The 17544-nt window shown below is 37.9% G+C and overlaps 1 protein-coding gene across 1 annotated transcript in view; it reads right to left on the bottom strand.

The window, feature by feature from the left end:
* Positions 1–3420: 3420 nt before the first annotated feature.
* The window catches only part of tspan18b (tetraspanin 18b), a 38224-nt gene continuing 24100 nt past the window's right edge, over positions 3421–17544 (bottom strand). Inside the window, exons 3-9 of the mRNA XM_077194495.1 lie at positions 10190–10285; positions 6478–6672; positions 5934–6008; positions 5752–5850; positions 5468–5644; positions 4665–4748; positions 3421–4264 (exon numbers count right to left, since the gene is read on the bottom strand). Coding sequence (XP_077050610.1) covers positions 4217–4264; positions 4665–4748; positions 5468–5644; positions 5752–5850; positions 5934–6008; positions 6478–6672; positions 10190–10285 — 774 coding nt within the window. The 3' untranslated portion in view covers positions 3421–4216. The remainder of the gene's footprint in view (positions 4265–4664; positions 4749–5467; positions 5645–5751; positions 5851–5933; positions 6009–6477; positions 6673–10189; positions 10286–17544) is intronic.

Below are 17544 nucleotides of genomic sequence, written 5' to 3'. Positions count from 1 at the left end.
GTTTAGGGGTAGGGTTAGTGTAAGGGAATAGAATATACAGTTTGTACAGTATAAAAATCAGTATGTCTATGGAAAGTCCCCATAAAACATGGAAACACTACGTGTGTGTGTGTGTGTGTGTGTGTGTGTGTGGTGTGTGTGTGTGTGTGTGTGTGTGTGTGTGTGTGTGTGTGTGTGTGTGTGTGTGTGTGTGTGTGTGTGTGTGTGTGTGTGTGTGTCTTAACCTCACGTCATTGCAAACCTGTATGATTTCCAGTGGTCAGTGTTAATGATCACAACTTGGTGACTTAAGGGTGCAATGAGATATATTTTCATTTTTGGGTGAACTATCCCTTTAAGTTCTATTTGTTTAGATGACTGGCTGAAGACATCTCTCTAATAGGCCCACCAGGAGCATCTGATGTTTATGAGATGATGGTTATAAATATATTAAGCTTTTTTTGTATGTATGTATGTATATTTTAAAGCATACTGTAAGAATCCCCAGACAAATAGAAACATTTGCTTTCAAGGAAAATTATGCCGAATTTTCTTCATGATCTATGCTCTCTCAATAGAAATCTAAAAATATCTATATTCTATTTATAATAAGTATGATCATATTACAGGTTCTATATCCTTTTTCATTTATTTTATTTTAAAGACTTTGCTAACCGTCAATTTAATTTACCTGATTCTATAATTGTTTCATCTCACAGCCACATGAGGGCAGCAGACATCTCCTCAGCAAATTTAATATTAAAAACAAAGTTTACTAAACCAACAAACCCGTGCTGTATCTACACAGAATTTTATTACAATTCTATTGAAGTGTTAACCACGTGCTTTTAACCCGTTTGCCACAACCTAGCAAAGAAGATATTATAGCCTAATTGTTTTGTTTTTTCTGTCTCAGAAAATTCAGTCAGATTTCAAAACATGCACAGCACAACCCTAATGTAAGTACAATGGCATGTTTTGAGTGACTGATTATCTGCAACAAGTGTTATCAGTTTTGTACTAAGAGTTTTAAAATATACCACTTACGTGTGGAAATAGTGGCCTACAAGCAATTAAAAAAACTGCAACTTAGTCCTCACATGTAGTTGTTTTTGCATAAATATTAAAATGTCTTGAAAAATTTAAACTTACTCCCACTCTCTAGGCTAAATAGGCCTACTGTCAATCACTCCAACACTGAAATACTAAAGACATTTGTCTTAATGTTGCCTGTTCACTTCATTGAAACAGGTATGGGTTAACTCTACTCTTAATAAAAGTTGCAACTTGCACTCTTAAATGTGCTTTGAAAATAGCTAGCTGATAAAACGTGTGCACCAGGGACCATATTCATATAACATCTAAGACTAAATGTAGCTCTTATCTGGCTGAGTTAGATGGTGATTAACACTATACAGTAGAACATCCCCAACTGTAAATCATTGGCTGTTAAAGGGTTGTGTTGCTTATAGTAAATTGACAGGTTGATGATACATAAGCAGTCTTTCAGAATGCTCTCAAATACATGTAGTTGTAGATGCATAGCCTACTGTATGCATTAGGGACGGGTGAGTATAGAAGCTTTCGCACTGGATAGTTCTAGGAACTTGGTGCTGGGAAATAGCCAGTTGGGTGGTTCCCCGAGAACTAATGGTTCCCATAGGAATGTTTTCCTGGTTGCATTCGCACCGCCAGTAGGAACCATAGACAGAAAAAGAAATGGACACAGCGACCCCCTTGATTTCAACAGAGAAAAGTGAAGCTCATTTGAAGCAGTCACTTCCTGATGGCTGAGCGACTGCGCAGGCTCAAACTGAGCTTGACGACGTAGATGTGACTTGAGCAACCTGTCTGACAGTTGTAAATCTTCTACTAGCTGAGCCAAGACAAATCTTAAACACCTAATTCCTCAAAAACGTTATTGAAATATTTTGTCCCGTTGCTTTTATGGACTCTACATCTATGGGCTTCTCCCTTGACTTTATGCCTCTATGTCCCCCCGATTGCCTCATAGACAGTAAAAGATTACCTGCAAGCTTCTCCTCCTGTCTATACGGTAATTTCTCTACTGTGCAATAGAGTCGCGTGATTATGATGCAATCGTTAGCCTATTTTTACAAAAACAGCTTCTACGGGGCCATAATGTATACAAAGTAATGGAGCCTTTTATCAGGGCTGCCAACTCTCACGCATTGAGCGTGAGACACACGCAATTGACCCAATTCTCACGCTCTCACGCCACACCCCCGATTTCTCACGCTTAAGTGTCAACCCGGTAGGTAAAATGCCTGAAAGATGAGTTTATCTATATATCTACCTGTTGAGCCACTCGCGATCGACTAGTTATACCGCAAATTAGTTAAATATCCCGTAATCTAGAGTAAAGATATTGTGCTCCAAACCGCGCGCACGGCAGAGGTAAGCGAGCGAGAGACTTTTTATCTAGTGTTTCTTTAGAAATAAATAATGGACAAATAAAGTCTTTGGATGCCTCAGATGTAAAGTTATTCGTTGTCAAAGTAACGCCAAAATGAATGGGAGTAAATGGAATGCTAACAGCAGGTGAAGTTCTGCTACAATGGCGCCCATGAAGTGACGTAGGCCGAGCTTGTTGTTGGGACTTTTATTTTGACGCTGCGCGGACCTTTATGTTGACAGCTCAGTACTCGCATTCTCCGTGTTCATGTTTACACTATCTAACAGTCTCGTCTAATACACTATTAGATATATAACTGTCATACATTGAAAGTAGACAGTAATGAAAAGTTATAAGCGTATGCCGTACAGCATACTTAAGCCACACTTAAAAGTTTAAGAATGTCTTTACGAAATAAACACCAATGGCATAAAAAGAATATATCACAAACACACTTGTCAAGCAAAACATTTAACAACAACAACAAACACTGTTTTATGTTTCATCATTTTCACCTACTGTTCCAAATTAACACAATTTATTTGGACACATTGTGACAAACGTTAAACATGTTCATAATGTAGACACTTGTTAAAAGCTTTAGAACTTGGCTAAGACAAGTAGCCTATAGTTCTGAGAAAAGAAAATCTGACACCTAGGTTTCAAATGCTACTTGGCTTCATATTTTGTATATAATGTAATCACATTCATACATTTTAAGTGATTTATATCCATTGCTGTGTGCTATTTTTTATGGCTTTTGAGATTTTTTGTTGGTCTCACCCTCAGCCACTGTATTATGTGCCATGCTACCGCATTTCTTCTCTTCTCTTGTCAGAATTCATGTCATCTTGTTGGTATGCTGTGGCAGGTCAAAAAATCTCTCTTTTTTAATGTTTCATGGTACATGCTACAGTAAAAACACATTTATTTATTTTTTCTTTGGTGGTGGAAACCGTTAAATAAATCGGACCTTTGGGAGTCCAAGTTTAAGTTTTAGTTAAGAAAAGAATCTGTACAGAAGGTTCATCAGAGATTCCTTTAATGTTAGTCTTCAATACAAATGCATACACATCAATTTCAGCTAAAATCACATAAAATTACTATTGCAATAAACATCACAATACGAAAAAAAAAAAAACGCTGGTCTTCAAGCAGGGAAGAGGTACACACACACACACACACACACACACACACACACACACACACACACACACACACACACACACACACACACACACACACACACACACACACACACACACACACACACACACACACACCTCCAGCACTCAAACAGGAATAGATAAAAATGGAAATTCACATAACTATACAACACTAATATAATGTGCTTGTGAAAGCTTGCATTCAATGACTGTGGTAATGTTTCTGTGAGAGGAAAGGTTTTTTTTTTTTAGGTTTTTTTTTTTTACTAAAAGCACAAATGCCTATACAAACAAGCCAGCATTACTCAGTATAAATATTCTTCATCTAAAATCAGTGCAGCACCTTTTTCATCTGTTTTTCAGGCTTTATCTGGTCTATTAAACACCTGGTCAAAATTACACATGGACTTTCGGACAAAAAGCCCATTAAATCATCTCAGTATTCAAAGAATGTTCTTTTTTTTTTTTCAATGTTTTATTTTTGTTACCTTGTACCTCAAAGGTCCAGCTGTGAAGTACAGGTTAATTAATATTTTTTTTTTTTTTTGTTCCTTAATTTTAGAGACATAAAATGGAGTAAAACATTCTTTGAAAAGTGGTTCAGTTTTCTTTTGAGGTGTTTTCCTTTTTGAAAAAGTTTTTCGGTGAACTTGATCTATTGGATTCCCCTAAACAGACACATGGCAAACACCATGGCAAAAAGCTGTTGAGAAAAGAAACACAAACCTCTTATGTACATTCATTGGAAAGTAAACAAACAATTATGAATCATTTAAACAGTTTTGCTTGACAGATTAAATCTTAAGGGACAGCTTGATTAAAAGCATGCAAAATTACTCGCGTTAAAAAACGTTTGGATGTTCTGCTAAATTAAAATGGTTCTTTTAAATTTGTATTGTACACAGAATGATGATTTCCAGTTGTCTACCTCCAGCACATTACCACATGAGGGCAGCAGCCATTCAATCTAAAGGACTGTCTCTCCTGTTCAACTCAAACTCATCTAACTGTGGCCATTCCTTCAAGATCTGTCCCATCTGCAACAGTTTTACCCTAATTCTCTGAGATAATATCAATGAAACGGACATAATGTAATACTGTACCTCAATGGTGAGTACAACAATAGCCAGGGCACCAGCAACATAGATGTACATCTCAAAGTAGTCTACAACCGCTGAATAGCAGCCCTGCCGATCCAAACATACACACATAAGAAAAATATCATAGTTTATACAATTTTGTCCAATTATTTCATTATCTACTATCTAGTGTGGCTGTTTCTGCAACTGGCAGCAGGTCAGTTGTGATTTTCTGAAATGAACAATTCACTGAATGAGAGGATTATCAGTGAACATTGATTCAAATTTGAGCCTGTTCTTCACACAATGATGATGACTCTAGATGACTTGGAATACAGCACACAAGTCAAATGGACCATTATATTATAGAGTCATTTTTTTCTTCATTTTTTGAAACTAAATAATTGTTGTCACTATGCACTGTCTGCAGAGTCTTCAAAATACCCAAATTATGTATTTCAATGATACTGCTCATGTGGGTTTGGAACTAGGTGAGTAAATGACTGAATTGTCCTTTTTTTATTACATTTTTGAGTCCACAACACAAGAATCAGAACATAAAAAATAACCTTCAGCTTTAAGTCCACTTGTAACTTTTTTAATCTAAATGACTATTACTTAAGTTTTTCTTTCCCTGCTCGCTTTCACAGAAACTCTCGCACATGCTCACATTCCCCAGACACTGAGAACATGGAAAAGCACTAGTCAGCAGTGAGAGGGGTAACACTATTCCCCCTCTTCCTGTTTTTCTGCTCTAGTTAAATCTGAGCTATGAGCTTCAGAGCAGGCAGAAGGGATGTGACGTATACAGTAGTATGAGAGTTCACCTTGTTGTTCCGGTACAGCATGCTGCCTGACAGGCATTCCTCCCTGTTACTGAAGCCTACTTCTCCAAGATGACTATTCCTACGGCAGCAGGCCTCGGGCACCACTTCACCGGGGTTTATAAACCTAAAGATGCTGCCCTCGAAGTCTTCTGGACTGTTCACTCCACAGCAGTCAAACTACAGGGAAGCACAGATGGGCAAATACCAGTTAAAATATACTCATTTATAAGTTTGGTAAACGCTGATCTACAGCAGTTGATGTTTAAGGAACAAACAAGACATACTGTGTTCATAATGGCGTTCCACGTTGACGTGAAGACATCAGTGTTGTTGTAGCCTTGGTAGTGCCTCTTTAGTTCCTTAGTAAAGTATTCTCTGGTCAGCTGTAAACAATGTCAGAGATATTAGCAGAACACCAACACTGAAAACATAAATCTGTCTCAACATGACGGACATGGTCACTCACATGTTCCCGGAAGACGAAGGCGAGAATGGCTGCCGCCAGCTCTGCCAGGAATATAATGAGGATCAGCATGAAGAACTACAGAGAGAAGAAGATTGTGTCACACAGTCAGTGTTAGGGTCATCCAGATATAAACGCTGCTGTCGGTGACAGATGGATACGCTGCTCAGTTGGACTCTTGTTGTATCAAAAGTGATGACTTTTCAGTTTTATGGACGTCGCCATCTTTAATATTTCTTTGGTCACTGTCGCTATGATTGCTGGTAAGAGAATACAGCTTGACTCCCGTTGCATGTTCATACAGACCATATTCGAGTTGCTGTTTGAACGGGGACATTTCGAACTGTAACTGTAAGTACATGTGGTTGTCAATCCCAAAAACTCACAGTATGAACATAGCCTAACCGAAGATAACTGTGTTTAGCACTATAAAACAGAACTGGCAACCGGAATCTGCTACTGTATTTCAACCTGCAGTAAGTGGCACCAACTTTATTGGTTCAGTGTTATTGAAATATTTTTTCCTCTCAAATATATTGTGACTTACAAAAAGCAGCAGACACTTGTTTTCTCGTATGGCTCCGCAGCAGCCCAGGAACCCCAGCAAGAAGAGCATGCCCCCCATGGCCAGGATGATGTAGACGCCTGTGAAGAGAAGGGGGTTGGCTGCCACTATCTCCCGAAAACCTGTGGGGTCCACCACCACCCACACCCCGACACCAAGGAGGAAGGAGCCACCCAGCTGAGGAGATGGAGACAGAAAGAAGACACTTAAGATTACTACAGTCAAGTTTGTGTCATTTTTCACTTTACCACACACACACACACACACACACACACACACACACACACACACACACACACACACACACACACACACACACACACACACACACACACACACACACACACACACACACACACACACACACACACACACACACACACACACACACACACACACACACACACACACACACACACTTCTCATTTGCATAAGCAATATTCCATTTTGAATAAACTTATTCAGTATATACAGTAAAATAAGTGAGGTTTACCTAGGATAGATAAAAGGGCAACAGTAACAAGGCGACATTTGTCACCATATGTAAATAGGATGACCCATCAAAACATTTTGGGAGTAAATTTTAAAGTTCGGGCAAAAAAAATTCTGTCATAATTTACTGACCCTCATGTAGTTCTCAACCTGTATTACCTGAATATGAAAATGTCTCGATTTTTTTTTTTTTTTTTGTCCATACAATGGAAGTCAATGGAAACCAAAACTGTTTGGTTACCAACATTCTTCAAAATTACCTTCTTTTGTGTTGCACAGAAGAAAGAAAGTCATAAAGGTTTGGAATGAGTAAATGTTGACAGAATTTTATGTTTTGGGTGAAGTATCCATTCACCTATAGATAAACACTCAATAACCAATGTTGGTCCAGGCATATGAATCTCAAATGAATCTTCATTGTGATTGGAGCAGTTAACATGAGGCCACTTCACATTCCCTTCACACTGCAATCAACTCCTTACCAATTACGGAAAACAATTTATTACAACTCAGACATTCTGCATCTTCCCCACTGGCCAGCCAACTGTTTTTGGCCACAGTTGTTCTTTTCATGGGGGTTAAGCCTTTTTCAAAACAGGCCTTTTTTAAAAAAAAACCAAAATAGTATGATTTCAAATATCTTTTTACTTAAATAAAATAAAAGACCTTTCAAAAAAACTAAAAATCTTAAGCAAAACTGTACAAAATAATGTAACTGGCCTTAAAGTCAGCACAAAATCATAATGTACTTATTTATGTGATGTGGTGAGCAATTGATCCGTGCAAGTTGATTCACAATTCATTTATTTATTTCTGTCTTTGTAATCTTTGATCAAAATCTGAACATGTACTTCGCCTCTAGAATGGGCTTCCTGCGCTGATGACATCAGTTTGACAGCTTGGATAGAACATCCCATCCAACTGTCATTCTGAATCAGCCTGAATGGAATGCCAACTGTTCTATATCCAATCAATTCCCAGCGGGAAAAAACAATCCACCATGGCCTCTATTTTTCTCATTCAATAATCTGTTTCACCGGGAAAATACATCACTATACTGAAGTAAAGTCGGCTGCAACTTCCAGTTCAAGACATCTTTAATGTTTCATAATAAAAAAAAAAAGTCCTTTTACTGTTTTGTTATAATCCTATTCATGTCCCATACATATTATTTACATGATGCTTATACATGATGATGACTTTGATACACAACGAATACCATGGTATTTTCACCATAAATACCCAAAAAGCATGGTATTACAATGGTATGGATCCAGAAAAACATATCTTTGGCATTTTGTTTCTTAGTAAATGCTTAAAAACAGCAAAAAAAATTCTACCAAGTGCACAAAACAAAATACACTCTTACATTCAAGACACATTCTCTGAAACCAATGTCCAATAATATCCACTTAATATCCTCTAATAAAAAAAAAAACCTTTTTTTAAACTGGAAAACTGATTATTTTGCAGTCCAGGATTAATGATCGTGATAAATATGAAAAACTATTGTGCACCACAAATTGCTGAGATGTTCGCACATTACTTGGTAAAGTGAACACAAAGGTTAATGTGCCACCGAGCAGAGAGAGAACTAATGGGCTCTACTGCTGAAAATAAATCATTTTTGAGTAAACGGCTACTGAAAGTGAACGCTTCCCGGGAGGAGGGGGAAGGTGAATGGATAGAGGAGCATAAGGAGTTTTAACAGGCGAGTCAAAGACAGCCGAGTGGGGGCTGGGAAACACTGCCGTTTCTTTTGCAGCTTCCCACAATCCTCTACCTGTCAAAGTGATACCCCGTCGTTCACAAACACACACAGATGAAGGTTTGAGCAGACACCAGACTGGTGATTAAGCATCTCATCTGTGTGTGTGTGTGTGTGTGTGTGTGTGTGTGTGTGTGTGTGTGTGTGTGTGTGTGTGTGTGTGTGTGTGTGTGTGTGTGTGTGTGTGTGTGTGTGTGTGTGTGTGTGTGTGTGTGTGTGTGTGTGTGTGGTGGGTTTTGAGATAAGAGCCTCACACAAAAACATGTTCCTCAGTCTCTCTCTCTCCTGTGAGTCAAACCTGGAATTCTTTTCATGGATGGCATTAGCAATGTGTCTGTCAAGCGGAGTCCTGTCACAGCAGCTATTTTTGTCATAAACAGATCCAATACACAGCTTGACAGTATCACTAAATTGCTTTTGTAATAGTTTTTAGGGTTGAATAAATATGAGCAGCTGTTTTTAGCATATTAAATGGATTTCAGAGAATTATATTAGCATTTATTTGAACAAAAACAAGATATTTTATTGTTAGCGTTGCACTTACGTGTGTACATCACATTATTCTCGCTGTTGGGGAAATAATGAATTCAGTCAAACGAAATGAGTCCAAATCTTTCTCTGTCTATGCCAATCCCACAGTGGGCATTTACATCGTCAACCTAGATAGATGATCAAAGAAGCACTTTCTGTCTCTTCCCCTTTCTCTCGCTCTGTCTCTTCCATATGTTGCTTTGAAATGCTTAAACAAGTAGTTGTTCTGCTATAAATCGGTGAATCATATCAGTCTTCAGGATGAATGTTGGGGAAAATATTCTACTGAATGAATATAAAATTTAAATTTCACACTTGTGAAAAAGAAGCATACTTTTAAAAGGAGTGCTTATTATGAATAATAAACTTTAAAATATCAAGCCACGAGCTGAATTTCCAGCATCATAACTCCAGTCTTTAGTGTCACATGATCCTTCAGAAGTCATTCTAATATGCGGATCTTGAAAACAGTTGTGCTTTTGTGTAGAAACTGTGATACATTTTTCAGGAATCTGATAGAATGTTAAAAATAACAGCATTTATTTTGAAATAGATGTCAAAATCAATTTAATGCATCCTTGCTGAATAAAAGTATGTCTTTAAAAATAAAATTGACCCTAAACTTTTGAACGGTCCTGTATGCACAGTATATGAGAGCTCAAACATAAAAAACGATATTCTGTCAAACTTTTCAAGCTTAAACCAACTGAATTAATTTGCCGTCCATCTGCAGACAACAAACACTATCAAAAAAGTGATGGGCTGTTTAACTGAAAGCCAAGACTTCCATTGCGTTGCAGTTTCTCGCATTCATTTTTCTGTCTCGTATGTCTCGTTCCCTTTATACTTCTCTGGTAGATCAAATGAAAAGTGCATATCAAAGTCAGACTGATAAATACTCACAAAGATGAGGAAGTTGAAGACAAACATGAGGTACTTGATGCAGCTGAGGCAGTCTCCCTCCATGCTCGTCCCCCTCGCTGAAGCCTCCCCGAGCCCCTTGGAAGAGAAACAAACATAGCGTCATCTCTGAACTTAATCTGAAACATTCACAATCCAGTCTTTCATCTACACATATTGACACTTGGCACACTAAAGCGCTCTCTTCAAACTTAAAAGGTTCACGCAGTTTTTACAGCACTGAAGAAAGCATCAAAAAGAGCTTTTCAGCGAAATCCTGTATTTTAAGTGCATTCAAACAAAACAAAATTCAGGGTTCCCGTGTGCATACTAAAATGGCCATACTTTTCTTTTTTAAAGGCACAGCCTCCCTTTTAGTGTAATTAATGATGAGAGGCTCTTGTGTTTCAGCAGACCATCCCTTTACCTGAAAAAGCACTCTCTAGGATGAAGGCCTATTATGGGGCCACTTTCCTTAAATGAAATGGGGCCTTTTTCATTAGTTCTAGGAGAGTGCTAACAGCCAGCACTAGCAGAAATACCCTACCATTACTCAGACAACACGAAGAGGGTGTATTACATGAGGGTGTCATCCTTAAATATATGTTTGAGTGCAACCGTATCTCGCTGTGCACTGCTAATACCACAAGCCTTGTTACAACCAACAATACATGATGGATCACAAGTGTTATTAACAGATATAGTAATCATAGCAGTGAGAAATCTGTGGAGGAGAAAGGCTGGGAAAAATCACTTGTGTTGACGTGGAGCCAGAAATAGAATGTGACTTGATGACAAGTACACTAACCATGACCTTTCTTTTTGTTTTCCCCACTTACATCTTGTTTTCTTTGTATTTTCCTATCTTGTCAGCAGGGCCGGCCCGAGGCATAAGCGAACTAATGGCGCTTTTCCACTGCATGGTACGGCTCGGTACGGCTCAGTACGGTTCGGCTCGGCGCAGCACGGTTCGGCACGTGCCCCCTCAGATTTTTCCTCCCTGATAATTTTTTTGTCACAACTTTATTCCTATTATGCTCCATAATTACCAGAGCCTATAACGACTCAAATGTATTCATCTGGATGTTTAATAAATCGGTCAGCATCAGCCCGCCCCTTTTTCCTAATATGGTGTCTGTGTATATCAAATCAAGAGCGCTACGTGCTTAGCGTAGCTAATTAGCTAACGTTACTGCCTGCCATACAAAGCCAATAAGCCATAGTAGGTTAAATGTACAAGTTACAAGTTACTAGCTTTTGTGTTAGCTCATAAATTACTCTTTACAAGTTCATTATTTAAAATATAACAATGAGCAGTGTAACTACAGCATTTCAATGATTTTACTAAAGTAATGTTACATATTACATTTGATTTGATTACTTTTTTTACATTTCTGTCAAATATTAACAAATAAACGGGGTAGCGTTGACTTTATTCAGCACAGAAATCTGTCAAACTTCTTTCAAAGTCCTTCATCACATATTAATATTAAAATAACTTAATTTCAGAGCACCAAAAAGTCAGACCTCAGCACCTTTATGTACCTTTAATGTAAAATCGTTCTTAGGTCACATACCAATTTAAAATCATAACACAAAAAACTGCAATGGTACTGTTTTTAAAATCATGTGTTGTAGGCCTAAGTGTACAGTGTGTGTGTAAACATGCTTTAGTGAAGTAGACTTCAAAACCTTTTGAATTTGAGCTCACAGTTCTTTCATCAACCTGTGTTTTACTTAAACGTACAAAATAGATACTTTAACTTAGTCCTCAGATAGAGGAGGGTTGCTGCTAGCTCCGTTAAGGTATTTCTGTCCCTCCCAAACTGCATTGAAAGGGTATGATTAGCAGCCAGAATTAAAAAAATTTCAGAACATCGAAGATTGTGCCCCCCCAGAATTTTGGCTTGCATGACGCCCCTGGGGGGGATTATGACTGATCGTATCGTTTAAGTTGGAGAAAATAGCCGCAGGGGAACTTAACCTTCTAGATGTAAGGGTAGCAGTTTGAATAAATAATAAACATAGCAGTTTGAACTCTTCTCCACTTTATTATACCTCACATCAGATCACTAACTCCAAAAACCCGCGACACTCCAGTACCAAGTGCGCACGACCCATTCCTATCTACGGCAAGCCCCGAGGGGAAAAATAGATTGCATACACACATACAACGACCGCCAGTCCATCATACCGGTATTATTGTAACAGACTTTGTTGGATTCTGTCATGTACAATCCAACAAAGTCTGTTACAATAATAATAATAAAAAATATTTTGAGGACAGTTACACTGTATTGAGACAGTTGAGAAATAATAATATTTTTACAGTTTTCAACAATAATTGCCATTGTTGAACCCTTGCTCTTATGATGTTTCTGATTTCTCAGTTTTGTCATTTTTTTTAGCAAATAATTTATTTTACATGTTTTTTTTTTACGACAGTTTGTTTTAAGAGGTTTCAAAGAGTTAGTAAAAGAATAAAGTAAAAGTTAAAACTTTTTTATTTAAGTAGGCATCTATTTTTTTATTAAGTATTTATTTTGTATTAATTCATAACCTCACTGTATTCATTTATTATTTATCATTATTGCGTGATATTTGTGTCAATAATCGTGAAGCACAGGTGACTTAGCATAGTGGGAGGGGGCCCCCAAATCAAATTCTGCTTAGGGCCCCCAAAAGGCTCGGACCGGCTCTGCTTGTCAGAAGCAATCCTATTCTGCTCTGGCGGAACTTTCTCGAAAGACTTTGTTCGGATCACCCTGTGTTGTGTTTTGGCTCACCTGGTCTCACCCAGTGTGGTTTCCTAGAGCTCTATAGATCTTTATTGAGGAGTTAGTTCTGTGTCTGGGAACCAAAAAAAAAAGTAATCTAGAGCAGGTTTCAAATTAGTGACTAGAAGGGGAACAGAGAAAAAATTTAGAGGAATATATAGATACATTTATTGAAATATACAGTATATACATACACTATACTTGTCAGTGTTATGTTTGGTTTAGTTGTCTTTCAATTTCCATGTTTCTGTTTTTTTGTGCTTCATTAAAGTTTAGTTCTGTTTGCTTTGTTACTTATTAGATCCTTGTTTGTTACTATGGTTACCTATGATTTACACCTATGTCTTGTTTAATTGCTTGTGTTTTATATATATATATATATATATATATATATATATCCCCGTGTTTTTTAGTTGTCTTTTTCGCTTATTGTTAGTGTGACTATGTGTTCCTGTATCTCTAGGGTAGACCAGGGTATTTTGGTTTGTTTATTAAAGACTATTTAGGAAGTATTTTTAATTTGTGCATGTTGGACACTACCTAACAACACACACACACACACACACACACACACACACACACACACACACACACACACACACACACACACGCATGCACGCACACACACACACACACACACACACACACACACTTATATGAAAGGTATTTTGTCAAGTTTATAAAGGAAATAAATAATGTCTTTGTAATATGACACTTAATATTTATAATCCCTCACTTCCCAAAGAATTATAGAAAGATGCAGCCTGTGTTTAACAAATCCTTTCAATTAAACCGAGGGCCCTAGTTTCAAACGTGTCAGAAAAGTGCTTATAGCACCCTGAGGGCAATTAGTGTTTTAATTACCCTCATTCTTAATAAAGGCCAAACCACAGGGTTTTAATTAGGGTTTGCATAGATTAAAGCTTTCATTAGTAGCATCTGATGACCCCTATTGCGTAATTCGATATGTTCTTTGCAGGTCGGCACAACCATTAGCAGCTGGACGTGGGAGCGCAGGCAGAGAACTGCGTAAAAGCTTTAAAAATGTGGCCCTGCAAAATTTGGACCAACATCTGAGAAGCCGTTTCTCTGGTTATATGTACAAACTTGCTTGCTGAGTGCGAGAGACCAACACACTCCCAGTTGGAGAGCACTGGTGTAAAGCATCTTGGATGCCAGTATAAATCAAACTGCCTGCGGATCGGGGCTGGCTGTGGAGAAAGTGCAGAATAAACAGGGAATTTTCCCAAGACTCCCACAGCACTGCAGTCATCATCAATCAAACATAGATGGCTACATATAACAGAAAGGTCTGCAGTGAAACTACAGTACATGCTCGTTGCCAGCACATTTATGCAGTCCAAAGAGCTTCAGTGGTGATACACACAAAGCCAACAACATGATCAAGACTGATTTGAGTTCAGCTCATTATTCCAAAGCATGGGGTCTCTGATAATGAGACCAAAAGCACAGTTTGGTTGTTAAGGTTCCAAGATTCGTCTTTGTAGTCTCACACACAACGAAAACACAAACACATCCATCAAATATCTAAAGCAAAGCGAAAGTGCACGAGGGCAGATCAACAGCATGTGTGTATATGAAAAGAGACAGTTTCTTGTTCTCTCATACATTAGTTGACACGTACACAGTCAGCATCCAAAGAAACAAACATTCCCGACTCCCACTATCGCATGTGACTAAACCCATAAAACTCTTTTCATGTGATACACTCACTGCTGTACAATAGCTAACATTACAAAATCTTCTATTTTTGCTTTACTGTCCTAAAAATCTAGAGCGAAAATAATTCCAGTTGCTAATATTTCCTGTTTAACTTTTTCAGACTGGGAAAAAACGCACTAATTATCAGGAAAAAGGTAGATAAGAAGCTTACATTTGGAAGGGAAATAATTTCATAAATGTGTTTTAGATTCAAAACCTCAATAATGATCCCTTCACTGTAGGGTTTCTATCCAGGAAATGTTGGCATTTACTTTAATGATTCACAAGTAGAGGCGCTCATTAGTGCTATTGTTTTTCATCCGTGTAAACTTTTCATTTCTGCAGTACAGAGATTGAATGTTTATGCAAATCAGTTTTCTTTGTTGCATTGAGAATATTTTTGTTTCTATTCTGTGCAAACTTTGCATTTCTGCAATTCAGAGATATACAGAGAATACTTATGCAAACCAGTTCTATTTCTGCGAAGAATATTATCTAAAATAAGACAATGGTACATTACAATACTTTGAAGGTTTTGTATTTAAATACATATTTAATATACATGCTTTTATAGTATTGAGTCGGAAGAGGTGTACTACTACTTTTGTACGTGATTAAGTACAGTCTTTTTCGGTGGACTGATTTTAACAACTTTACAAATAAAATAGTTCAGTTTTGACAAAAATGTAAATGTAAACCTTACATTTAAGCCTTTAAAATAGTTTTAAAGAAAAGGGAAAAGTTACAATTATAGATAATTATTTATTTCATATTAAGACCAATTCACACTGAAATGAGAGACGCAGACCAACAGTGAAAGTCACCAGAACAGCAAAGACCAGAACAAGCACTTCTCAGACATTCCAACTTCCAAGACCAACAAACGCAGATGCATCATGTTCAATCGGCGAAAACAACAGATCCCGACAGCAGTAACACACTGATCCGATAAAACCTGACAAAGTGTCTGTCGCCGTCCGTTGGTGAAGTGTGAACTGGACCTATAATAGTCTCACCAAAAATGCCAGACAGACTGATTGAAAATGCAAATTCACTCTCTGACAGTAGGTGGCGCTTACAGAAAAGCCGAAATACAGCAGTTACTGTGGTGACACAAAGCATAACTTATTAACACCACATTATTATGCATTATATAGAGGTATGGTGAAAAGAAAATGCCATGGATACAGTTAGTTGTCTTCAGAGATTCGTTCAAAACCACACACCCACACACAAATAAAAACATCCTAGCAATGGTCTAGAAACTAGAGACCACCAAGAACACCTTAGCAACTGCACAACACCCACAACATCCTTATATCGTTGCTGAGAGTTATGACATGTGTTGCAGATACTTAAAACAAAAATAAAGTAACTTATTCTCTCTGAGATTTCTTTTTGAAAACCATACTTTAACAAATAGGTTGAAGAGACTCTTCTTGGGGTTGACACTTTTAACTTGATTAATACACTGTCCGCTTTAGTCATTCTTACCCTGCTAACTGGGACAAGATCATTAGCTCAAGGACAAGGACACTGTGTGCTGGTCAACCTTCCCCCATCAGCCATGAGCTTGCATACATAAAGAGCAATAACGGATGAAACACAGGATTCACAAGAACACTACACTTCTTCACCCTCAATGAATAAGAGGACTCCTAATTGTTCTATTCAATGCACGGCTTGAATAGCTAGTCACAACTACACTATGTCTGTGTGTGTGTGTGTGTGTGTGTGTGTGTGTGTGTATGTGTGTGTGTGTGTGTGTGTGTGTGTGTGTGTGTGTGTGTGTGTGTGTGTGTGTGTGTGTGTGTGTGTGTGCGTGCGTGCGTGCGTGCGTGCGTGCGTGCGTGCGTGCGTGCGTGCGTGCGTGTACACATCAATAGTGCACCATTTAAGGGAATTTAGCTAATCTAATTTTCCATGTAGGGATTTTTATAATACATGTGGAACTGGATAACATGCTAGCTGAGACTGAATACAGTGCCAGGGAAGGGGCATGACAGCATGGTCAACCCAGCAGGCATATATAGTACCTTACTGAACCTCCAATTTGGACAGAATAAGTCACATGCTTCTCAGCTTTAGAGTCTGCAAAAGCTAATGTAGCTACAATATGTTCATGAAGACAGTTACCCCACATATATAAGGGAACATAGTCATGACTAATTGCCATATTTGGCTGTATAATTTAATGAAAACTGTAGTCTATAATGAGCCTAAAGCTTTTAATGGTTCATCGGTGCATCAGTGATCATTTGGATGGGACAAGTGATAAGAACCAATGGATTTCTTGTCCTTTGAAGAAAAATGTAAATGTTGAATTGGGCACAAAGGGCCTGCATTGCCAAAGCTCATTCACCAGACCAGCTGACTCATAAACAATGACCTGATTTAGATTTAGAGAAAGCCTCCAGTGAAACAGAAAAATTACTTCTTGATGAGATTCAGAAAAAAGCACAATCGCCAGTATATTATTACTTTTATACAACAATTCAATAAACAAGAAGTAGTTAATATTTTGTAACTTACATTTTAAGCACAATGTCACCAGTTACGTTGTTTTTGCTCAGCCAACGCAAATCAAAACAAATCACCACCAAGTAACACACAGTTCCTGAATGAATTGGCATTTATGAATGAATTGGCTGAATGAATGATTCAATGACTCACTCATAAAGAGCATATCTGCATCTAAAAATCACATACTTTCTGAGTAGGTACTTTTTTTGAATAAGTACTACCTCGTCCTTGTCGCATAAGCTATCAACATCATTTGTGTTGCTTTACTGCCATTCACAACTCCACTCCCATGGCCTCATGGGATAGTAAACTGTCCATTTGATGCACACTTCAGAA

Source organism: Siphateles boraxobius, unplaced genomic scaffold, assembly GCF_051911475.1.
Source record: "Siphateles boraxobius isolate OS27281-9 unplaced genomic scaffold, OSU_SipBor_1 32, whole genome shotgun sequence".
NCBI classification, from domain to species: domain Eukaryota; kingdom Metazoa; phylum Chordata; class Actinopteri; order Cypriniformes; family Leuciscidae; genus Siphateles; species Siphateles boraxobius.
Note: the sequence above shows the minus strand (reverse complement) of the source record. Positions and strands in the feature narration are given on the sequence as shown.